Genomic DNA, 25268 nt, shown 5'->3' on the forward strand with positions numbered 1-25268 from the left:
ATGTTTAACAGATATGAATACGAAAATCTTGGCCGCTCTGCGAGAGGCACTTGTGTGCGAAACCAAGACTTCACGGCTCCATTAGAGCACTTTGTCGAAACGACTCTATGAAAATTTACTGGGAGGGAGGGGTGGATCTTCCTGCCTTCATGGTAGCAATTAAAGCTGTCATATTTTAAGCCAATCAGAGCCTGTTTCCCAACGCGCAGCCAGACACAACAGCAAGCCAATTGTAACCTGCCTATTATTGACCAATCACATCCTCTTTTCCCCTAGTGCACAATTGAAAGTAAAACTAAGGACATACCGCCGTTCACGTGCTAGCCACTGTGGTGTAGGGGAGCGGCTTGTCACCTCCTCCTTGCTTGCCTTGCAGTTTCGCTTCCCTTCATTCAGGGAGTGCTGCTTGTGCGTCCAGATCTACCCTCTCTCCAGCCATGTCTCCGCGGCCCCTGCATTCAGCCCAGGCAACAGACGTCGCATCGGCTTCCAGCTTCCGTGCCTTCAACCCGCGGCACTTGTCCCTGAGCCTCGAGGTGGACTTTGGGCAGCGGGAGCTGCGCGGTTCAGCAAAGTGGGAGCTGCGCTGTCTCCAGGATGGCGAATCCATTCTGAACTTGGACGTGCACCCCAGCCTCCGCGTGGGAACTGTGCGGATCCTTGGACCCTCTGGACCAGAGTCCCGGGTTCTGAAGCACGTCGTGCGGCCCTTCACCCGCTACGGGGAGCAGCTGGAAGTCAGCCTGGCTGAGCCCTGTCGAGGCGGAGAGGACATTCAGCTGGAAATAGAGTACACGGCTGGGCAGGGCCCTGGGGTAAGAGGGAAGTAAAACTTTGAAAATAAATAAATATGGGAAAAGGAGACTGGGTTCGAAGGGATGGTAGAGTGACTTACACGGCGTGAGTGGTCAAGTCCATGATTCTGGTAATTGTCGTGTCCTGGACATCCCAAGGCTTCCTTAATTCAGCCTACTTAAGGACCCAGAGACAGATGACTCAGTGGATCTATTTCTTTAAATAACTAAAGTTCCTCTTTTACAAATCTCGGCAGATGCTGCAGTCATAATTACGTTACATAGAAAATGGCGACCCTGTAGACTTGTCCCTTGCGAGCTTGGGTATAGATTAAAGTAAAGGTAAATAAATGTATGACAATGAAATCATTCATAATAATCATTTTTTAGAAATAAACACTGAATTAATTACCCAAATAGTGACAAAACAAATTGAATTCAAAATATTCACATATGTGTAAAGATGTTTTTCAGCTTGAACAAATCCAAAGAAATGGGCGTATAAAAAAATACTGAAACACACATTTGTTTGTATATAAAATATCACGGGGTACTTAAAAAAATTGTTTGATCTTCCCATCTGTTAATTCTGCCAGTAATCTGCACTATCCTAATCAACATAAAATAGTTGATATTAGCACCCCACATTGTACTAAAGAAGGGTATGTGGCTCCTAAGGGCATGAAGATGTACAAGGTCAGAGGTGTACTAGGTTGTATGTGCAGGATCACGATGTATGTCCTGTGTTTAAAGGCGAGAGGGGGAAGCCCATCTTCAGAACTAGAGCTCTCAAACACCCAACAAGCTAGGAGTCGTGCTTCATCATATGGGCCTGCTCCTCGTCGGGCCGGCGCTGCAATGCCCGACGGGCAATCATAAATGGGGCTCTTTTTCTGAGATTTTTTTGTTCCTGCCGTTTGGTGCAGTGGGTGTGAGGGGCCTAGTAGTTTAGATGTTGTGTCAGTGAGTTAAAACTGGTCAGTTAGTCCTTGAACTAACTTTATTCTGGAAGGTAAACTGCCTGATTAAAAATATATGGAGTAGCGTAAATCTAGGAGCTATGTGCCTAGATATCTACGTCTTACTTTCACTAGGTCGACATGTTTCTTGCCTTTTTTGTCCTTGTGATCATTGACAGGACTAGAGTAAGGAATGCTATCTATTCATAGTGAGAGGGGAACCTACCTCCCACATTCCATTGTCACGGAACCTAAGGGCTTTTGTTGCCCTAAGTGGGAAGGGTATGCCCTGACGTGAGTCCTGTGCTCACCGTGCCACTGGAGTCAAGCTAGCCAGGCTGATGAAAGATGATATCCTGAAACCGGTCCCAGGATGCTTGTTTCCAGCCCAGGGAGGACCTGGCCTGTCAGCTCGGCTAGACTATTCCCATGGGGAGCAGGTTCAAGACTGATTTGCATATTGGTGGGTCTAAACTAGAATGGAATGGTGTGCAAAAAAAGATGGCTTTAGGCTCATATCTCTGTACTGAGGGTGAATATTTGATATTGATTCAGCATTCCGTCTATCAATTGTTCTTGTTGCTCAGTCCATTCGGAACAAAATGGGGAGCCCACCTACCACAAAAACTTTGCACCAGGTACATCATTGAGACCAGAGTCAAGTTTGTGCAGAGACCGAAGAACTAAAGATGGAAAAACGGCCCAGGCCTTAAGGTAATCCGTTGATATACCAGTGCCCAGGCCTGTGAAATACTGCTCAGGCACAACACGCCGGTTATCCAAGGAAGCCACTCGCTGCGTCGGAGCAGAAATATGTTAAATCTGATAAACATACTGGAAGAGATGATGTGGTCTGCTTTTTGAAGCAGAAGCGCAGCCTGTAATTTACGACACCTCCAGTCATCTCCCACTCGATGGACACTTTACGTCTGCCACAATCAAGACAGATTCCTTATTTCTTTGTGCATTGGACACAACGAAGGGGTTCTTCTACTTGCACATCCATGTTTCAAAATGCTCAGCATATTCACATATTTCCTCCTGAATTAAATGGTGTAACATGTTGTCTCTCCAAAATTCGCCAGCCCTTCGTAAAAATAATTTTTTGTTGCATTCAGTACCAAGCAGTTTAATGAGTTTTCTAAGCTCTACCCTAAAAATACATCTGACATTTAATGCTGAAACCGGTGTAGTTTGTCTTAATTTCCGTGAGGCTGTTCGCCTTGCTGCTTTAAATAGGAATCTTACCCCGAACAGAAAACCTCCTATGGAGAACAATGATTCTTTAATTGTCACTCACATGCTTTCATGCATAATTTTCTCCAAAAACAGTTACAGGGGGCACAACATTGGCTTTTCTTTAGAAACTTAGCCGAGAGGCAAAACATTAAATGTGTATGAATTTTCACCTCTCCCCTCTCAATCTGTAGAGAGCTCTGTGTAGGAAACCACACCCTTCCTTTCAGTGGTACTTTTCACCCTAGGGCAAATAAAATGATTCTCGCCCACTGAGCGTCCTGGTTTCACTGCACCTGCCTCCCTATTGGTATCAAGACATTCAGCGGCCATTCTCATAGGCACCTATCCCAGAAGATCTCTTACCACCTTAAACAGGAGTTAGGGAAGCTGGTGACCAAGAAGTTTAGTAATCGAGAGATCTGATGAGTGCAAGAGCTAAACTGCGCCAGCTAAGAGCCCCCAAGAGCCCCCAAGAGCAACTTGGTGTGTTTTTGGGAAGTTTATTCTTTTCTCCTCCTCTCGTGTACTGTTGGGAAGGTGGTGGCTGCAATAGGGTACTACATGTCCTGTCGATGGCAGGAGCTGCGAGGCATGTAGAGAGATGGTTGCTGATAAATGTGGGCTGTGGGCGTTTCCATCTTAATCCACTAACCCGGCTTTTTACTGCCAACTGGAAAAGCAGTTTGATGCCTCGTCTTGGACAGTAAGCACTATTGTATTTACAGTACAGGTCCTACAAAGTAAACAACACTGACTTTGAGATGATGGCACGTTTAAGAGAAGGTGGGCCTAGTAAGAGCCACAGAAAGGGGTGCCGTTTGCTTCTACTTCTTTGGCCAGTGGGCCCTACCTGTACAAGACTTGATGCTAGTCTACTGTGGGCGTGGTCTTAGATTTTGATTCCAGGGCAGTGGTAGTGTTTTTAGGCTTTTAGGCTGTATAAGATTATAATACTTTAATCGGCTTCATCCCAACATTTTTCAGGGAAAAAAATGGAATTACTCCCAAGGCCGGGTTTATCCCCCCACCTCAAAAAAGTAACATAATGGGGAACCACGGCCAATAGGTAAGGGAGCCGTAGGTCGGAAAATTGTGAAAACCACTGCATTATACCTTTCCCATTGCTACCCACTTTTAAGTGTTTTTATTAGCAACTAGCAGCCCGTCCCGACGTTGTCCGGGTATGAAATAGAATGCGTGTATTTGGCAAGCGCAATGTATTTTAAAATCTTGCGGTAGATAACATTTTTTGTTTCATTAGAATAGGGACAGAGAAGGCCCAGCTGCAGCCCTGGTTGATGTTAGCAGGCGCGTGTAATTGGTGTAGTGATCCGTTGCCTGAGCCCGGCTACAGCCCTGGTTGATGTTAGCAGGTGCGTGTAATGTTGAATGAGAGAGTTATCAGCCGCGGGTAAGTCCGTTTAATGAGAGAGTTGAGTGACAACGAGTAGGAGAGGCTGCAGTAATTCTCCCCGCAGACACGCTCATTTGCGTGTTCCCCCGCTTGAGGCCCAGATGCAGGCCTGTTTGATGTTAGCAGGCGCGTTTTCCCCCGCTTGAGGCCCAGCTGCAGCCCTGGTTGATGTTATCAGGCGCGTGTAATTAGTGTACTGATCTGCCGCCTGAGCCCGGCTAGAGCCCTGGTTGATGGTAGCAGGCGCGTGTAATTTCGTTGAATGAGAGAGTTCAGTAACAGCGCAGAGGAGAGGCTGCAGTAACGTTACTTACCAGGCCTCCAGGTGAACGCGTTTGACACGCCCCCAGCACACGGCCACAGCAGACGATCTTCTGATTAATATACGACCCACATGGCATGAAGGGCGGAACGTAGAACACGCCCCCAGCGTTTCTCACGCCCCAGCGTGCCCCTTGATGCAGCGCAATTGCGTTCACATGGCATGAAGGACGGACACATGCCCCCAGCGTTTCTCACGCCCCCAGCGTTTCTCACGCCCCCAGCGTGCCCCTTGATGCTGCGCAGCAACGTAATTGGCGCTTGTATGTACGACTCACATGGCATGAAGGGCGGACACACGCCCCCAGCACACACCCACAGCCCATGATGTGATGGCCGTACCACAAGCCCCCAGCGTTAGTCATGCCCACAGCACAACGCAGTCACGCCCACAAGGGACTACTTTGCTGGCACGGTTCTTTTACCTTTTAAATGTATCGGGCAGTTGGCCTAACGGCTAAGGCTCTCCACCTCGGACCTGGGGATCTGGGTTCGAGTCTTGGTAACGACGCCAAACATCCGGTGATTCTGGGCAAATCACTTAATCTCCCCGTGCCTAACAAAAATGAATGTGTGTCCTCATGTAACGTAACTGGTGCTATGCAAAGCGCTCTGATACCTGATTCAGTTCGGGTCAAGTTCGCGCTATATAAAAACTCTGCAAAGAAAAAGAAAAAAATATATATGGTGGCTGTCTGCTTAGCCTATGTCCTTCTGCTGCAACTGCCCTTTCCAACGCTGTATTGGGTGTTGTGATTGGTGCTGTGGTTACTGAGATTACCCGCCTCAAATGTTTGGGCTCTCTCTTTATAATATTAGTATGGATATGGATTTGTTTTATGTAGGCCCATTATACCAGATGTATAGTATATTGCGTGTAGTACAGATTTAGTAAAAAAGAGTGGATAAACTGAAAAGTGGCCCACGTTTATACTGTTCAGTCTAGGTCAGTCAAAATGCTTGTTACTTTTTTTAATTTAATCAGTTCTATTGAATGTATCCATTATACCTTGTTTGTACACAGCTTTACTTTTCTGTTTTTCTTAATCTTGCTTCTTCTCCTGTCTACGTCTATAGATAATATGGTTGGACCCATGTCAAACTTCCCAGAAGGAGAGTCCCTTCCTTTATACCTGTGGTTTTCCTGTTCATAACAGATCCTTCTTCCCTGGGTTACATACACCTCTGAAAAAGAACACCTTCTCAGCTCAAATTCAGGTATGTGTGTCGACTGTGCTCATCCTCCTGTCTTTTATCTTGCCAGGTTTGTTGGCTTGGTCCTGAACAGACTGCAGGAAAGCAGAAGCCATATGTTTACACACAAGGCCAGGCTGTTCTGAACAGATGTTTTTTCCCATGCTTTGACACTCCTGCAGTTAAAAGCACATACTGTGCCACAATTAAGGTAAGCATTAACATTGACTTATATGAAATTGATTTATTGTCTGGCAGTGCTCTGCCCACTGCAGTGCCTGTGAATAAATGTTATTTGCATTCATTGTCATATTGTCGCATCTTCTCTTCTAGAACTTATTTTTTCCTGGATGGAGTCTTAAAATATGTTTGGTAGGGTCCAAAGTACCTGGCACTGTAATTGTGTGCTGCGCTGCTCCTCGTTTTTGTATCCCAATAGCTTTTCCAAGAAATATGACCAATATAAAATGCACTCCATGATTTTTTTTGTTTTTTCTCCCTAGATCGAGAGTGCTGTAGCTCTGGTTCTGCTCAATGTGACGTTCCCTTTATTGTGATTCTCCATAGGTTAATTACTAGATTAAGGGTTGGCGGCAGCTTTTTGGTGGTTCTTAGGTACATGTAATCTCTACCCACACCAAGTTGGGGCAATTGCCTCACTGGTTAAATCTGGATTATTTGTCATGTCTGGGCCTCTTCTCTCCCTTGATTGCGAGAGGCGTGTGGGAGGAATACTTGTGACATGTGAAGGCGTACTTTAGTAGGAGTGTGTTTGTAGTTCCCTGTCTTAGGTGACTAGGATACTGCGAATAGATGTTGTACTTCAGAACTGTCTTCCTCTTCCCCCCACCTGGCATTAGCCATTCTATTCCAGGTGTTGTGTAGCTGCCTCTTGAGTCCTTATCCATGTCAGTCAAGCAGGAAGATGTGCTTGTGTTCCTCTTCCCTGGCTAAAGAGGACCCTGCAGTTAAGAACGTGAAAAGAAAAACCTGAAAAAAAAGACTATGACCACTTCTTAAGACTTTCATATCGATGTTGTGTTCCCTGACCATACTCATCCTCCTTTGTCGAGCTATAGGAGGGACTGTGAACACAGAAATAGTCACTTATTTGATGGCTTTGTTCTCACGTCTGGTTTGCCTGATGCACTTTTCCTCACCTGCAACTGGTGCTCCCCTTGTTTAAAAAATAAACCCCTGGTTTTGCAGGCCTTCCTGCCTTATGCGGCCTCCCACTGACTGAAAACCTAGTCATGAAGTTTGCTTCATCATCTCCTAACAGTGAAACAGACTGAGCTCAGGTGCATGAACCCTGATAATTGTCCCTACCAATTCTGGAAGTTCTGAGGCTGGGACCCACCCCCTCAGATCAATTGCCAAGCGCAAGTAGTGTCTCCATTTCTACAGCCTTCCTCAACTGCAGTGAGGTGACTACAAGTGTCTTGCTTTGATAATGCAAAGGTTGTAAGCAAAACGGGTGAAGAAACAGACTAAACCCTCTTTCTTTTTCTCAAAACAATTCTTTATTGGTGCTTTAACATTTGGCATAGTATGACTGAGGTGTGGTGTATATATATACTAGAGGTGGGTAATGAATTCCGCTCCGCCAGCAGAATTCACAGAGTTTTGACTGCTCCTCATTACGCTTGTGACTCGAAGTTCTGGCCAAACTCTGCCACTCACAGTGTGGTGGAGTTTTTTCGCACAGCAGCTCGCAGACTATAAGTTGGCGAGTGTGAGTGAGAATTGGCGTCCCCTAGCACCATTTTCAGGTTTTACTAGGGAACCCGGTGAGAATCTCTGAACACCGGTGGTTGTGATTGTTCACAGAGAGAAAGCTGCCTCTCAAGTAGAAAATCTACTCAAGAGGTAGCAAAGATGCAGCACCCTCTTGCACGCCATGTGGTACAGTTTGTGCTGATTTTGCAGTGCAGAACAAGCTTCCGCTACTAAAGATCAGTGCGAAAAGCTCGACATGCCAGTTTCCCCCATTAGCGGACCTCCGCAGAATCTGGCAGAGTTTTCATGTAACTTTGCAGAATTCTGCAGAGTAAAAACTCCAGAGGTTCCGTCCACCCGTAATATATAATTTCATCGACATTTCTCACAAACAACAATAGAGCCTCAAAAGGAGTACTTGTTGTTTAGAACAGGTACACATGTCGTTCAAAAGCAAGAAAGAACAATTAAGAGGATAAGAGCGAGAAAGAGAAAAGGCCGAAAAACAGTTAAGACAGGGTAGTAGCTCAACAAAGCCATTCCACTCACAGGTGTGAGCTCTCAAAGTGCATTGCTGGGCAGAAGGAACTGTAACCTGTGTATGCTGAAGTAAAGGTAATAAAGTGCAGGCCACGAGACAACTGCCTTTTACGAGCAGGTTGTTGGTATCTCTGTCAGTGGCATAAATAGGAGTGCCTTCAGCCAGCAGAAACTATATCCTATATACCCAGCCCCGGTGAATGAGGAGTCTATGAGGGTGAGAGAGAAAAGGTTTGTGTGTAAAATGTGTGGGAAAATAAAGTATGGCTTTCAACTACTGTTCACTAATTGATGACAAATTCTGTTAAATGTGTCTACATGCAATACCAATTGTGAAGTATTTTGTATGTAGTGAACTTAAGTTGTGCTTCCTGTGGACCTTGATAATAAGTTTGCAATAGTGTTGCTCAGGATTTATCCGTATAATCCATCTCAAGATTTCTTGCACCCTTGTAGTTTCCTCATTGTGCCACATAATCATATATGGGTGACAGACGTGGGCATCTTGAGGTGGGGGAGGGGGCATCGGAGGGAGGCGCAAGTGAGGCAGTGTTTTAATTGTTAAAATTTCAACTGCTGTTCCTTATCCAGATCGCAAAGTTGTGCTAAGTGATCCAAATCAAGAAAAGTTGTTACAAAAATAAATGCTGGATTGTCCATATACCTTTGCCTACCTAGTGTAGGAGATTGAATGGCCACCTGTTTTGATGCTTGTATTGGTTTTGCATGTAGACAGGTGTGCAGTTTTAGTTGTTTAAGTATGAACATCCAGGTTAATATCAATGATTTAGTGACCGGATCGATTTGACCCAACTTTTTTGTATCAACTGTATATATTTCGGCTGACCCTAAGTGGGTAGTCAGGAACTCCCTTTTCAATTTTGCCCCCAGTTCAGAGAGTAATCTGTGTCATTGTGTATTAAATATGTTATCTGAGATAGCTTCAAGGCCGACTAGTAATTTTCTATGTTCAGAAGACTAAGCCCCACTGCCAAAGTGTGTGCATATATTTTCGAGGGTCACACTTTGTTCCAAACAAAAAGCCTTATATCCCTGTCTATTTCTTGCAAAATACACCAGAGGACCAGCACGGAGAGGATTCCTAGTGCGTAGCAAAACCGTGGGACAGTCCCCATTGTGATTGCCTGCTACCTCTGCCAAAAAAGGATAGTTATAATTCATCTCAACTCTTAAAATCTGGAGACATTTGTTGCATTTGGGGTTAACATTGTTAGTAACCAGGGGTTGAGAGAACTATACTGTATGAGAATTCTAAGTGTTGATAAGTATGGGTACTCTGCAAGGCCCACTAATGTGTGTGTATTGCCTGTAATTGTGTTTGACAAAACCTCAATCAAAAGTTTGTATTAAAACAAGATTTTTAGTAACCATGTGTTCAGCAGGACCCCAAGATACTTCAGATTTTTGTGTCACCCGTTGGAAGTCATCGTTCAAGGGTTGTTTTAGTAGTTTATGCCTAAAATAGGGTGTTCTCAACATTTTGACTAGTTAATCTTATAACCCGAAAGAACAGAGAAATCATCAGTTGGTGTCATAAGGGCAGGTATGACGTTATGAGTGTCTGCAATATTTAGAATGCTATAATCTGAATACAGTAAAGTTTTTATTTCTCTGCCTGGGATTATATTCACCCTAATCTTCAGCGTGTGTGTAATCTCAATACTCTAGGACTGTAGAGACAATAGAAACATAGAGTTGGTACCTGTGCCCTAGGGTTGTCATAACAGACACTCCCTGGAATATGTAAGCACATGGAAGACTGTGAGCGATTGACAACTGGTTTAACAAAGATAATGGCCAGAACCAGGCCCATGGAACAGCCATTTCTGTTTTTGTTCATCTGTTTCTGTTGGTCTTAGGTGTGTCTCTTGCTAAAGTGCAATGCCCGTTCTTTTCGTTGTCAAATATTGCAGATTTATTTTCCTTTTAATGAAGTGTAAAACTTTTCACATTCAATTAGATTATGTAAAGGGGAGTAGTTAGTTTGCCAGTATCACTCTGAGGCATATAGGGTGGTATAGTTGGCACTTGCTCTGTTTAGTACTCACTATGCCATTAAATTATAAACAACAACAAAAAAGGAAGGGAGGTTGGAGTGCGAAGTTCAGATCCATGGGAAGTAGGGCTATGGGTAACTTTGTGGTTAAACCTTAAAGTTGAACTGAGGCATTGGACTTTGCTGACGGAAAAAGTCTCTCATTAAATCTATAAGAATTTTTTCTGGCAGACTAGGGGCCAGATGTACGACAATTTCTTTTTGTGAGTCATAAATTGCGATGTTTTGTGACTCGCAAAATGGAAAGTTCAACAACTGTTTGCAATTACTAATGGGGTCGCAAATGATCTGCCTCATCAATATTCATGTGGCAGGACTCAATTGTGATCCATTGGGAATGGCAAGTGCTCACAGGGATGGTGGCCTGCTGGAGTCAGCAGACTACCATGTCTGTGACTGCTTTTTCAATAAAGCAGGTTTAAAAAAAAAAAAGAAATGCAGTCCGTTTTCCGTAAAGGAAAATGGGATGCATTTTAAAAAAGAAAAATGAAACTGTTCTGTTTCATGTTTTAAGAGTAGGCGGTGATCCCTGGAACCACTGCCTGCTCTTAAAAATTATTTTTGCATCCATTCACAAAGGGAAAGGGTTTCCCCAGGGACCCCTTCTGGTTTGCAAGTGGCTTACCACCTACTTGAAGTAGGTGGTAACATGCACATGTTTTGCGACCGCAAATGTGGTTGCAAAACAATGGTACATACCATTCTGACTCGCTATTAGGAAGGGACGCACTTGACATGCCCCTTCCTAACAGCGACTCTCAAACACTATTTCGCGAGTCCACAACTCACTAAATAGCGTTTGTACATACCACCACCCTTTTTTGTGGTCACAAATGGGCTGATTTCCCATTTGTGACCGCTAAAAAACAGTTGTTCATCTGGCCCTAGATTTCTACTCTGGGCCTGCCAGGGAAGCCACTTGCATTGCCTTATATCCTTAACTTTAGAGAAACTCAACTGACAATAGGATTTTTACATATCCTCACCAGAGGCAACCCCATGTATCTAATGAGGCCTGGTACCTGTAATGATGGGCGTCATTATATTATTCCTAAGGTGGGTAAACATTATATATGTGTGTGTCATTTAACCTGACTTTATGACCCTTGCTATAGCAACCTTTCCTCAGTGGAGGTATTCAGCAAACATCTGTGTTCATCTCTGTCTCTGCTCACTGCCTCTAGTGTCTCTACTACTTTCAGGGGCAAAATGCCATCTAGTGGTGCTTAGGGCATTGATGAAAAGGATTCGGCTTTCTTTGTCTGCCGTCTGGCACTGTGAAAGTAGTGGGTTGTTACACTTCCATATCTGAGAGTTTTAAGGAATCCAGGAACTCTTCTAGTTCATCTGGTTTTGCAAATTTCTCGCCTTGTATACTGTGATGATTAGGACAGCAATGCTAGTATTTGTTCTTTCATTTCATGTTGGTATCTAAAGAGAAGTCTGCTGAGATGTATATCTTGTCTTCCTTGAAGGCGGAGGGGTCAATCTTCTTGGTCGCTGGAATGACCTATGTAGCTTGCTGGTGTCTGAAAAATCATTATTAGATCGAGTCAGTTAGAGTTGTCCATTTGGTGAGGTATAATATGAAAGACAAGAGCCGGAGAATATTCTACCCGTAGGAGTTCAGGTGAAAAAACATGGTCTTTTTCCAATCCTTCTGAAATGCCTCGGAATCAGTGACTTTTTGGTGTAGTTGCCATACTTCTTGGCCCCACTCATGGTTGTTTCCCTGATTTGACTCTAGGCTTTCTACACTCTATCTTGTTTTTTTTCTCATCTGTTCTGGAAGTTCGCAATGTTTCCTCTCATAGAGTGTAGGATGTTGGACATATCCCCTAGTTTGGATTGTAGGCTGAATATTTCTGAGCCCACCATTTTGATTTCTCTTACTGTGGTTTCCAAACTAATGCCTTAAGATTTGGCTGTTTCTGTGGAGGGGTTGACTTGCCTCCACCCGCTACTTCTGTAAACAGTAGCCGTTTAGATGATTTGCCAGTAGCGATCTTGAATGACAAGTGAGTCCTGTTGTGCAGGAGACAGTTGTGCATGATGGCACCAGCAGTCAGAGACCGGGCCGGACTTACTGATGCCAGTTCATGGTATATTCCCCTTTGTGACTCGGCAGGTAGCACAAAGTCTCGCAGACAGAGCTCTGCACACAAAGGGTGGCACACTGGTGTGTAGGAGGAGTGAGGGCAGTTCTCACAATTGAGGACATCAATAGGAAAGTTTATGGGTGCTTTGTCCAGCAGATGCGTTTGGTCCCTTACCAGCCATTGTAGATGTGAATGCAGAAGTTTGTGTACACTGCTTTATATTCTTATGCTATCTTTTCATCCTCAAGGAATCAGGGTTACTCCGACACAATGGTGGTTATCATTTCTACCCACAAAGTGTAAGTGGCGTAGCCCAGAGACCCATAATAGGGAAGGACTGCAGTGTGGGAGTTCCATTCCTATATTGCAGTGAGAAAGCTGGTAATATGGATCGTGCCAAGGCTGTCTGGTTTTAGGTTTAAACCTAACTGATAAAACCCCACCGGAAGGAAAATAACCCTCAGCAGTGTAAACATAAACACTGAAAAAATCCTGCAAAACCACAAGCTTAATGCCATTCAAAGAAAGGAAAAGGAGAGTGAAAGAATCATTTTTATTTCTTCCTGAAATGGCCAATAAAATGTAAGTTTATTAGATAAGGTAGCAAGACTGGGCTAACTGCTTGAGTTTTGTTGTTTTGGGATGTCACAAAACTATTCTTCCTTTTTTCAGATTTGTGGTCTTTGATCTAAAGATACCCGGGTTAAAAGCATGTTTTAGGTGTTGTTTATTTATTTTATAAACTGTTGAGAATCAGGAAATGTCAAAATCATATTTAATTTTTCGGCTATGTTTGAGTCTTTCACTGATAGGAAAAATATAGGTTTCATAAGAATATGTACCTTCACTTTTACCCACAGAGAATGGGTAAAAACCCTTGATACATCAGCCCCCTTTTCTAGTGAGTCAGTATTGATAGTAGGTGAATTGACAAACACCCCAGACTTCACATATTCAAGTCAAGGTACAGTGACAGGTATATGTGAAAAGAGTGCAGTCACAAAGCATCTGGGATACTGGTGAAAAAATGACACCAGACTTTTAGAAAACATGGATCGCAGTGTCACTTGGAATGCCGCTGCAAAAAGAACTTACCAAGTTCAACAAAGATTGGATTGATTTTATTTGTATTTGCAATGATTCAGCTACGTATCTGAAAATGTTGTGTGATGACCTGTCGCAATCGATACCTGAACTGCAGTGCTTCCCTGCAAAAGATCCTTGCCACTTGTTGGATGGTATGCTGAAAGCATCTTTACAAACTTCCGATTTAATGAAGAATGCTATTGACTTTTTAATCCATTCTGGTGCACTGTTTTGTTATGCATGGAAACTAAAATGCAAATATTTCTCATTTTGTGCTTTGTGTGGCATCAAATAAATAGTCATCCCAACTGTGTCACTTAGCTGGTTGTTCTCAGTCCTAGAGGCTATGAATGCTGTATTATCAATGTGACAACTGTTTACAGAACTTTTGCTGAGTGATGATGCCAAAGGCAAGAAATGTGAGGATCTTTGATCACATATTGATAGTGATTTGAAAAAAAAAGTACACTCTACTGCATTCTTAGATATTTACAGGAAAGCATGACTGCTGAAGTGGACATAATAAAAAACTTGAGTCTGAAAACACCCTTGTCTACCAAGTGTTCAGCATAATTTGTGTAGATGTGAAACATCTCCTTGAGAGTAGGCTGGGCAACACGTTTAGAGACTTTGACACTGCAACATATTCCATTGTCGAGTGCTTGTCACTTGGTAAGTACAAAAAGGTTGAGGAGCAATTCAGGAACTTTTATTTTACAATATACGAGAAATAGCCCTTCACCAACCATGGCATTTGAAGTCCATGAAGTCTCACTGTCGTACTCTGCACAAGTATAGATCCCTTCTGCAAAGAGAAATTTTCTCCGGAGTTTCAAAAGTGCTGCTTCATTTTTGACCGCTTCAATAACTCTTGAGGGCATATGCGTCCAGTTCAACGCATATGCTGCAGAACATGTCGCAAAGAATCACAATCTTCAGGTGTACCAATATTGGCATGGAAAGCTATGTCAGTGGCCAGAGTTAGCAAATTGTATACTAACTAATTTGGTGTTGCCTGTCTCAAGTGCCAATGTTGAGAGAACCTTTTAACAGATAAAAGTTTACATGGGAAGGAAAGAGCAAGCGTGCATGACCAAAGACTCACTGAAGAAGTATTGTATGGTGTACTATAATAAGTTTGATTTGATAAACACCGGAAAAACACTGTTTCTGTTGTTTTTAATGGTGCGAAAATGTGTAACCACTGATAACCACTGTTTTTTAAGCTATTGAAATCACTTGAAAACACAGAAAAACCCCACCAGAATTTACCAAAAATAGAAACTGAAAACAGGAAAGCCTAATCGTGCCCCAAAGTCTGCTGAGTGTATTCCAAATGTCTCTATGGCTTTCTGCGAACAAAGTGGCGCAAGCAGCGCCTTCCCTTGAGGATCATGTTATCTCCTGTGTGTGGCTGTATAGGTGTCCATGAATGCCACAGGCTGGGTTTTAACAATCCAGGTCAACAGCATCCCCGGTGGGCCGGAAGGGTCTCTGAGTGCTTCTCTCTTCCAATTGACCTCCCAATTCACAAGTAGTGCAGGTCTAGAAATGTCTAGTTCAATGCCGAGGAATGCAGATGTCTCTTGCTGGGGCCAACTTCTCGTTGCTGGCCTGCCAAACACTTTCAGACTGGGGTGGCCTACTCGGGTGTTTGTGTTTTGGGAATGGCGGCTTTTCTCCACGTACTACTCTCAGATCCCACTCTGCATGAGTCCAGGGGTGACTGGGACAACACCGAGCTCTGTGTACTCAATGGTGAATTGGATTCTTTGGGAGCCATGTCATTATGCATGTCTTCACCTTCATTGTCTCTGTGGGTTGCTTCAAAATGAGGGCAGGCATTCCCTGTGGTGTTGTTACGTATATGGGAATTGTCACAGCATGCTGATTTGAATTGCTTCATTTAAGTATTCCAATCTACAGGCATGACAGTTAGAAGAGCCGGAGGAGTGCTTGTACTCTGTCCTGCTTAAGCCAGCTAGGGTTTTAATTGTACCAATAAATGGAAACTTCTACCTTGATGAACTTGTCTTATCTCAAAAAGTGGTGATGAGTCACTAACCCCAGCCATACCACGCTTGTTCAAACTGAGGTCTGCCACATTGGAGCAACGACCTTCGATTCAGCCGAAATTGAGCAAGTACATTTTAAACCTTCCTACAAGTGGAGGCCAGTGCAGTATTTATAGTCTCCTTCGAGAATTTGTATTTAGCTTGCAGGCAAATCAAGCTGAGAGGCTTGTGGAAAAATTCATTTCTGCGCGAGCACACGCCGCACGTTCGTGTTAAAAACAAAGCACTCATTGGCAAAAAAAGAGGCCACTGACCTTAGAAAACACTGTTACGTGCGCTATAGTGGCTATTTTGAACGTTTGGGCACAACACCATTGCAAATAATGGAAAACGTTCATAAGTGGTACTGAGTTGAATGAAGTACTACTTGTTCCTGTAATTTATTGCGGTGACAGACATACCTGGCTTCAAGGCCCAAAAAATACATTTTACAATGTTAAAGTAAAAAAACAACAAAAGTAATTCTTTGCAAAAGTAAAGAACATCAATGACCAATTCTGATGTGCCTTGAAAGTATACTACACACTTAACTGATGAAATAATTTTGGGTTGATTGTTAACCTTATACTTACCTATAACCACAATGTATGCGCAAACGTTATCTTAAACAACTCCCCAACTGTTTGTAGTATCTCCTGGGGAACCACTAATGAAATGGCCACAGTGGAAAGCTTATTTCCTCAATTACATTTCAGCAAATGAGGATGATTCGGAGGAGGAATTCTCTCCTAGAAGGAAAAGTAAGATTCTACTTCATACTTTGGGGCCGAAAGGCTTGAGGATTTATAAACAAATGGAAATAAAAAACAATGTCTGTGTATTTCACTGATGTATTTATGCATGCACTGGAGGATGTAGACTGCTATTTCACACTCAGTATGCATTTCTGTGTATAAGTCAATTTTAATTTTTTGAAGACGTCACGAACCTATTTATGACTTTGTCGCAGACTTGAAAAGATTGGCAATTCCCTGCAAATTTGGAATATTACACAACAAATTAATTAGTGATAAGATTACCGTGCACGCTAATGATTCTAATGTCCACAAACGTTTATGGGCCAATGTGGAAACCACTTTGAAAGAAGCTATCGCTATTGCATAAAAAGCTGAATTGTCAAAACGATGTGCCAAAGCAGCACTTAAGAACTCCCATAAAGAGGATCTTTTGTGTGCTGTCAAGTATTTCTGTTGGTGAGCGCAATAAATTCACAGGGAAAGTTGCAGGAAGTAAAGACCAACAACAATAAAATGAGAGGAGAAACCATCATCCACTAAGATGTGGGAGCAAGGACCATCTAGCGTATTTTAAGCTTTGTCCAGCCCTCTAATAATGTTGCTCCTCATATGATATATTAGGACATTTTGCCAGTGTGTGTGGAAAAAAAAAATACTTCCACCTCAGTTAAATGTGTGATGAACTCTGACTCGCCAGGCGGGGAGGGAATAGATGCAGATTGTGTTCTTTGTATTATGAAGTGCTAGGCCTGAATAACGATAAACTAAAAAACACTTTTTGTTCTATCATTCTGGTGGAATCCCTATTGAGTTGGTGGCTGAGTCAGGCTCACCCTTTACCTTCATAAACCACACAGTATGGGAAGAAAAATGTCAAAGTGCTATTTGTAGGAAAGTGACCTTTTTTGACATGGTCACCCCCACTTTTTGCCTGGTATTTGATGCAATTTTGACAGAATGTGCACTGTGTTTCTGCTATCCTGGTCCCCGGTGCCAGATCCTACAATGGTTTCCCAATTGGCAATACCTTTAACACCCCCTGTAAGTCCTTAATAAATGGTACCCCAGGTATCTAGGGTACAAAAGAGGGTCCCTGAGGGCTGCAGCATGCATTTTGCAACCCTAAGGGATACCTCAGCACACTCATGCCAACTGCCATTTCTGGCTGCGTGACTTGGTGCAGAGAAAAGTGAAGACATTATATGACACACCTCCTGTGTGCCATGCCTCCAGACACTGTATGCAGTATAGTTAAGTCACGCTTACAGTCCTAAGGTAGGGTGCGTTATACTACATGTGTGGCCAAGTATGCATGAGCAGATATCCCCCGTAATGCCTAAGTCGATTTTTAGATCTTCCACATGAAAATTGAAGTAATTTTGTGTACATGTGCTGGACAGTGGTAATTAAGAGTTCTCTAGCTACATGGTGCCCTCACTGAAACTAGTTGTTTGGAACATTCCGTTCAGTGTAAGAGAAGAGGTGAACTTGAGTTAGAAAAACTAGTAGCTAATTACATTATTGAAGGTATTGAATTCACTGATTGGTTTGCTCCTTTGGTTATAGCTTGCAAGTCCAATGGCAAAATCCGTTTGTGTGGATCTTCACAATTTGAATTCGAATATGTTGGTGGACAAGTTTCCTTTGTTCAGGATAAACAAAATACTTGCCATGACTAAAGGAATCAAATGGTTTACTTCATTATATTTAACTGCAGCATACTATCAAGTTCCCTTTCGTCTGGATTTCAAACATCTCACTGCTTTCATAATGCCCTTTGGCTGCATCCAGTTCAAACACAAGCCATTTGGACTTGCGTTAGCTGTATTACAAAGGTTAATGTATCAGATCTTCAAAGATCTCAAAGGTGTTTATTTTCTCAGGATGACATACTGACCATGGGGGAAAGTCCGAGATGAACATGATGGTAGACTTAAGGAAGTATTACGAATTCTTGGTTGAAGAGGTCGTACAATGGAATTATAAAAGTTCTTCATCTGGGGTATGAAATCAGTGAAAAAGTGATCTTTAAAATAAAAAAAAAGGAGTTAGGTACCATACGTAATTTCCGTGCGCCATTTTCTAAGAACAATGTGAGAGCTTTTTACGGTTAACTGAATTCTATTCTAAATTTGTGAAAGATAGTGTTACTAAACCATTCGAGTTAAGACAATTACTCAGTAGTGGCTGCTGCTGGACTGGGGTGGTAGGGCATGGATGCAAATGGAAAAAAAATATGACATACTCAAAACGGATGGACAGCCGCCTTTCATTTGTCCCGGCCGGCAGCCGCAGCAGCAGGAAGAACTTGGGCACACAGGCTCTCCTGAGACAATCTCAATGCTGCAGTGCAACATTGTGATTGGTCTGAGGGCCATGGTTCGGCGCTCAGACAGGGACAGGGAGGCTTTGCATGTTCTCATCAGGCTGTGTAATGCATCCTGGTGGGGAACATGCAAAGTGTGCAGGACTGCTTGGCTGGCCCCAGAGGCCCCAGAGCATTCATGAGCACTTAGGGAGTGTAAACCACCCCTCCCCCTCCCAGCCCTGCCCCCGAGCCTTTCCTTCCATAGATAAAATACAATGATAATACCAATATGTTATTGTCGTATTTTTCCTTTTGAACAGTGGAGCAACGCTCCTCCGCCTTAGCGGAGGAGCGGCCACTGCAATTTCTTCAAAAATGTATACCATTTATGGGAAGAAATCCATCAATTGTGTCCTATTCAATGTTTTGATCCCAATGATGCCCCTATCATCACTACTGATGCTGGTGGCAAAGGTATTGGGGTTGTTCTGTCACAAAGAAACTTGCTTTACGATCCTTCACACTGGTGGAAGAGCAATATTCCACAACTGAGTGGGATATGCTAGCATGGGTATGGGGCATATGTACATTTAGAGAGTATTATGGGGATCTCAATTTCTCATCAGAACAGATGGCAAACCACTCACTTAAGTCCTTACCAGGACGGGTATGAAGATCATTACACCAAGATTGTCAGGCATGTCCTTACATTTGCTTGATTATAATTTTACTGAAGAGTTTTTTCCAGGTGTGAAAAATCTTGTAGCGGTCTTTTTGAGCAGAGCACTATTATCTTCCAACTTATACTAGTGAAGATAAATGGAAGGGGTACGCAGTCGTGGATAAACTTGAATGTGAAGGTATATCTAAAGAGTAGTGGATGGAAGGATAGGGGGCTTGAAAAAAGAAGTATGATTGATGAAGTCAGACAGTATTGGGACATATGGAATGAATTATCTTGGGATGTTAATAGTTTCTTGATGCGAGGAGAGAGTAGTCCCTCCCACTAATCTGAGGAAGAACATTTGAGAAATTAACCGTGAGTGATATTTAGGGATTGTCAAAACAAGAAAATAATCAACCCTATGGTCACATTCAGACCTCCACTGTGTCCTAACCAGTGTCTCGAAGGTTCCTGGGAGGATGTAGCCATTGATATTCTGGGTCCATTTGCAAGTTCTGACAACATGCCTTGTTACATTTTAGATCTTTTAGACTAGTTCACCAAATAGCTTGAGTTTTTCCTTCTTAAATAACCAATTTCAGCAGCACTGATCGCATTTTTAAATGAAGTATTTTTATGTGAGGGAATTCCCAAATAGTTAAGCGATAATGGCACTCAATTTAAGTCCAAACATTTTCAGGATGTTTTGAGCGGGAACAGAATTTGATGGAAGCACACTTCTCTTTATCATTCTGTTGGGTACGATGCAGTGGAATGATTCAATAGAGTCCTAACGGTACGCATTATCATGGCTTTCAGTATTTGAAAAAATTGGAAGGGTGATGTTAAGAAATGATTGTGGGCATATCACACTACACCTACTGTGACTGGATATACCCCATTCAAATTGTTGTGAGGAAGGGTCCCTGCACCAAAGATAAACTAACCTGGATGAAGAACCAAATCCTCAATAAGTGGTCCTTGTAAAAAGTTAAGGACAACATTCTTAAGTACCAAAATTGAGCTACAAGGCTCACTGCGATTCCAAACATGGAGTGAAAGATGTTATTTTACACTTGGGTGATTGAGCCAAGGGTAAGGAATCTCGTACGAAAGTTAAAGGCAGCAAGTAGTTTATGGGCCCATTTCAAGTTATTACATTATTCACAAACTCCGCAAAGTTGGTGCCATTTCAGTAAACTGGGTAAGTGCAGCAAAGGTACAAAGGTCACATTACAACAAAGCAGGAAGAGTAGCTACAATAATTGGTTATTTCGTGATTCTATTGGCATGAGTAACTGTGTTGTGACATATTTTGGGATGCCAAAGAATATGATTGATTCTGGAAACATGAGTGGTTCCTGTGATTATTGAAATGTAAATGGCTCCTATGAATCTTGTGATATCGGGAACAGCGAGCATACTGATGCATCGCAGTATAGAATTAAGGTACCCATTGTAGCTGCGGTACGTAAAGCTGATCCGTTTGTTAAGTGTGTCAAACCTGACAACCCAAAGATGTTAGTAGGCTCAAACAAAGAAAAAGTTATAAATATGAAAGTTCTGGAAAGCCACATTTTGGTAATGAAACAAGTGACTATAATAGGAACAAGTCTGAGGTGAAAAAATTATATTGCTATGGAAGTTTAGATCATATTCCATTTATAAGAACTGTCCAGCAATCAAGAGTGTTCAGCATTTGGAATTAAGAGACATTTTGTTAAGGTAAACGCTCAGGAGGGTTGGCAGTTAAAATGGTTAAGGAGTTAAATGTAGACATCACTTCTGGTACTTATACTTCAGAGGATGGAGGGAATCATGAGAATGACTGTGTCTGTAAGAGTGAAATGTGCATTCGTTTAACCCAAAAATGTGAGGGATAAACCTGTGTGCGAGTTGAATCTAAGAGGAGTTAATATATTTATTGTGGCTGATTCTGGGTCTTCCTTCACAATTGTTAAGGAAGAAGTCTGGATGGAACAGTCTGTGGTGAAACTAGGAGTTTGTCTCTTGCCTTTAAACGTGTCTCCTAAATGTTTTACTGGGATTCTGGATAGTAATGTTCGAATTTAAGAACAGGAAAACATTGGGTAACTTTTGTTGCTAAGGCTCTATTTTAAGGTGGATTGACCAAAGATTGATTGACATAATTTTGGATTCCAAGAGTGTAGCCAGGTATTGTTATTGGTTGGCGAGCGAGTGGATATGGAGAAGAGAACATTCGAGGAATTGTCGTGTATTTCTATAGGTTCTGAATCAGTCCCCCTATTCCTGATCCTATTCTGGTTAAACTAACTATCAAGTTAACTAACAGTCAGCCCATGAGGCAAGAAAACCCCCATGATGCAGATACCGTTATCTGACGCAGTCACACTACGGCACAGGAACGTGTTATCTGATTAGGTCATAACGCTTGAGATCTAATTAGACAAGCGACATTCCTCCAGCCCCTGATAAGGCATACGACGTTCTCATAACAAATCAAACCTATGACAACCTGGAAAATCCGTGCGGCCATTGTTTTGATTTCACAGAGAACTTTAGTAAAGAATGTGCTAACGAGCAAGTCGTATGACATCTTTATTGACGTATCTATGTCCATCCTTACGTCAATCTCGGCACCTTTAAGGTATAAATATTGCCGATCTTGCCCTATGCAAACACACGCGTGGTGACAAGACTGAGCAGCCATACTTGCCGAAGCCGAGAGCAGAAGCAGACCCCGCTGGCGCAGCCCCGCCTTCCTGACGCGCTGAGAGACGCGCTGCTATCTCAAGCCGAGAGACCCAGCACCGGCGCTTTCGGGCAGCCCTCGCAGGCAGCCTGGAATATCGAGAGCAGAGAAAGAGATACCATTCCTCATCCATCCTAAATTCCAGGTACAGAACTGAATAACCCCTCACAGAGAATTCTTTAGTTATTCACTTGGCAAAAACAAACTTAACTTAAACTGTAACTTTCTATTCCCGCCCACGCATTAGACTAAGGTCAGGTACACGGGGTAGGCGTATTTAGAAACACCAGTTGAGTACGTTTAGTCAAATGTATATGTGTATGTAAATATATTTTAATCATTTTCAGAAACCATATCAATGTTTTTACAGTATTATTTTATACTATTGCTTTTAATGTATGCACTTTACTTAACTATAAGTATTGCAATAATATCGATCCATTTCTCATGTATGAGAAAAGAGACTGATCAATAAATAACACCTTTTTATTGAACACGCCCGTCTCTTCCTTTTCTCTACATTCTGATGAGACTAAGAATGCACGTACTGACTGAGTAAAATAATTGCCTTGTGCTCACACGACTCTTGAGATTGACTCTTGATTAGGGGAGAGCAAAGTTGTCATGTTCTATGGTTGTCAGAAACTAAATCCCTTCTTGTCTAATCAGGGGAGTTAATTCCTTCCTTGAACATTCGAGAAAGTTTCTAGCGAACTCTGAGCTTAGCTGGCAAACCCAAAAATTAAGTCTAGTATCGACAGTAGTAGACCTAGTTAACGTCTGGCCTAGGCCTTTACTGCTGTAGGTATTATTCCAATGCGCAGAGCCTATTGGGAAAATAGGAGCTACACTACATGGCGCCCAACGCGTTTGGAAAGGGCGATAAAACTAACGTAAGACATTTAGAGTAACTCAGTCGTGCTTTCTCACTCAGACCCCTTTTCCCAAATACTCCAAAGACGTCTGGAGTGGGTGAAAGGTTATATCCTCCAAAACCTCGCAGGAGGGAACTCCTATGTATGGTTCTTGGTCAAGTCAACGTTGAAGGATAAACAGTTCCAAAATATTGTGCATCTAATCTTTGTTTCCATAAGAAACCTGATCTGCAAACAAACATAATACCATCCTGTCTGTAAAATGGCAGAGAGTGATGATGAAAGAGAGGCAGTTAGATTAGCAACTGAACTCGCAGATGCTGATGCTACCATGCAAGCAGCAGACCCGAATATAACACTCATTCCGGTCATTAAAAGGAGATCTATAACCTTAAAACTTATAGAAAATGGACTGACACCTAGAGGTGGCGCAGTCATATTCGTAATCGAGGCACACGAATATCGGCAGACAGAGGTATACTATTCATGGATACATTTTCCAGCAGCAAATGCTGTAACAAAGTACTTCCACTATTACAAAGTAGAGGAACCTCCTGAAACGTACACTCCTTTCGAGGAGGTGGAAGTACCACTCAAATTCCAAGAGCATTTGCTCTTATTTGATGGCGCCCTAAAACATAACAATCACATTACAAGGCTCGGTCCTTTAGGAAGACCAGGAGCAACGTGGCCGGTCTTAGCCGGATACACACCACATCCAGACATCGAAAGAATGCCTGCAGCAGAGCTGTTAATACAGCTAAAACAACTACTAAAAATTCATAGACAATTAGTTCAGTATGTAATGCGGACTTCAACAATTCAGCCAGCGATTAAACTTCCACAGCTGACCCCTCACCAGGGGAACACAAATAAAATTACACCACAGAACATCCAATCCTGCCTAGGTAAAGTTCCAGCTAAACGGGAACAGATACCATTCTGGTTGGCACAGAAAATTACCCAAATAGAGGCGGTGTTTCCTGACACCACCCCATTAGAAAAACACAGGATTCTGACTATATGTCTCCCAATGGGAATCGCACCACACATTGAGGACTGTGACACTTGGGGTACAGTCTTTGCTTCCATCTACACAAAAACGCACGGTGTTCCATCGATTTCGGTAATACCAGATGTGCTAAAACAAATTCAAGATGAATACGGTCCAGAACCTGCTTTAACTCTTGGTATGAAATTACTGAAAGACTTCAAGCAGGTCTCGGCTATATTACTAGCAAACATAAAAGGTGAAGCAGCAAACGTGGCGATCCGCCAGAGGTTAAAAGAGACAGATATAGCAGACCAACCAGCTGAAATTGCCAGAATCATAGAAAAATCCTATGAAGAACTAGGCAGAGATAGTCTAGGTGGAATACCAGTAAAACCGCAACTGACTACAAGTCCAGAAAAAATATTTTTTAATAATAATAATTCACCAAAAAAGAACTGGGATGGAAACAAACAATCCAATCCTAAAGAAAAGAAATTCCAGTCCCGAGGAAGGTCTCCTAGGCGAAGAGAGAAATCTCCAAACCAAAGACAGAGGTCACCGCAGAGTGACTCCTCGGGGAATAGATATAACCTTAGAAATAGGGATAATATTAAAAAACCTGATAGATATCAAGACATTGATACACGTCCCTCTCAATCTTTTCAGAATTCCTCGCAGAAATCGGAAAGAAGAGGACGATCAGAAGAGCACGCCAAGTCCAAAGACAAGGAACCTGCTCAACAAAAAAAGAAATTACAATTTCCAAAAAAGAAGGTAGCCAGTATCAAGGTAGTTAAAAATGCCGAGAATACTGAGGACACAACTGAAAAACGGAGAATGGGCTCAGACAATGCTAGACAGCGCAGCAGAGGTGAGCATAGCTCGCAAAGTCCTTATGAATCATCTGGAGACAGTGGACACGAATGAATACCTTCAAGTGGAAACTGCAGACACCAGAGTTAGCAAGCCCCACAAGATATACGAGATAACATTACGTATAGAGGGAGATAAGACTAGGAAAATTAGGGGACTATTTTGGGATAACCTCTCAAAGGGTTATGACATCCTTCTAGCTGAAAAAGACTGGCCACCAGAGTTTGTCAGGGAGTGCCCTCATGGCGAAGAAGTAATTATGCCTGCCTTCTCGAATCAAATACCGATTCATAAAAAATACACACTTGCTAGAAAGTGGGCAGTGGCCTTAGCACCTGCTTTATATAAAAATCATGTAGGATGGGATGAGGATTCTCCTCCTCACAAAATCCAGTTAAAATCACAACCTACTGCACAAAGGCAGTACTCAATTAAGCAAGAAGCTAAAAAACAAGTAAATGAAATACTAGATCAGCTAGAATACCAGGGGGTGATTGAAACTTGCACCTCACAAATGAACAATCCTTTGTTTCCGGTCTCCAAACCAGACAATTCATATCGTCTAG

The 25268-nt window shown here is 42.6% G+C and overlaps 1 protein-coding gene across 2 annotated transcripts in view; it reads left to right on the plus strand.

The window, feature by feature from the left end:
- The first annotated feature begins 253 nt into the window (after positions 1-253).
- Positions 254-25268, plus strand: part of RNPEP (arginyl aminopeptidase) — a 239082-nt gene continuing 214067 nt past the window's right edge. Inside the window, exons 1-2 of one of the 2 annotated variants that reach the window (XM_078644158.1) lie at positions 254-815; positions 5992-6132. In XM_078644158.1, the coding sequence (XP_078500284.1) occupies positions 438-815; positions 5992-6132 (519 nt within the window). In that variant the 5' untranslated portion in view covers positions 254-437. Of the gene's footprint in view, positions 816-5804; positions 5946-5991; positions 6133-25268 lie in introns of both variants that reach the window. The other variant, XM_078644159.1, reaches the window with a different exon arrangement.

This window comes from Lissotriton helveticus, chromosome 5_1, assembly GCF_964261635.1.
Source record: "Lissotriton helveticus chromosome 5_1, aLisHel1.1, whole genome shotgun sequence".
NCBI lineage: Eukaryota > Metazoa > Chordata > Amphibia > Caudata > Salamandridae > Lissotriton > Lissotriton helveticus.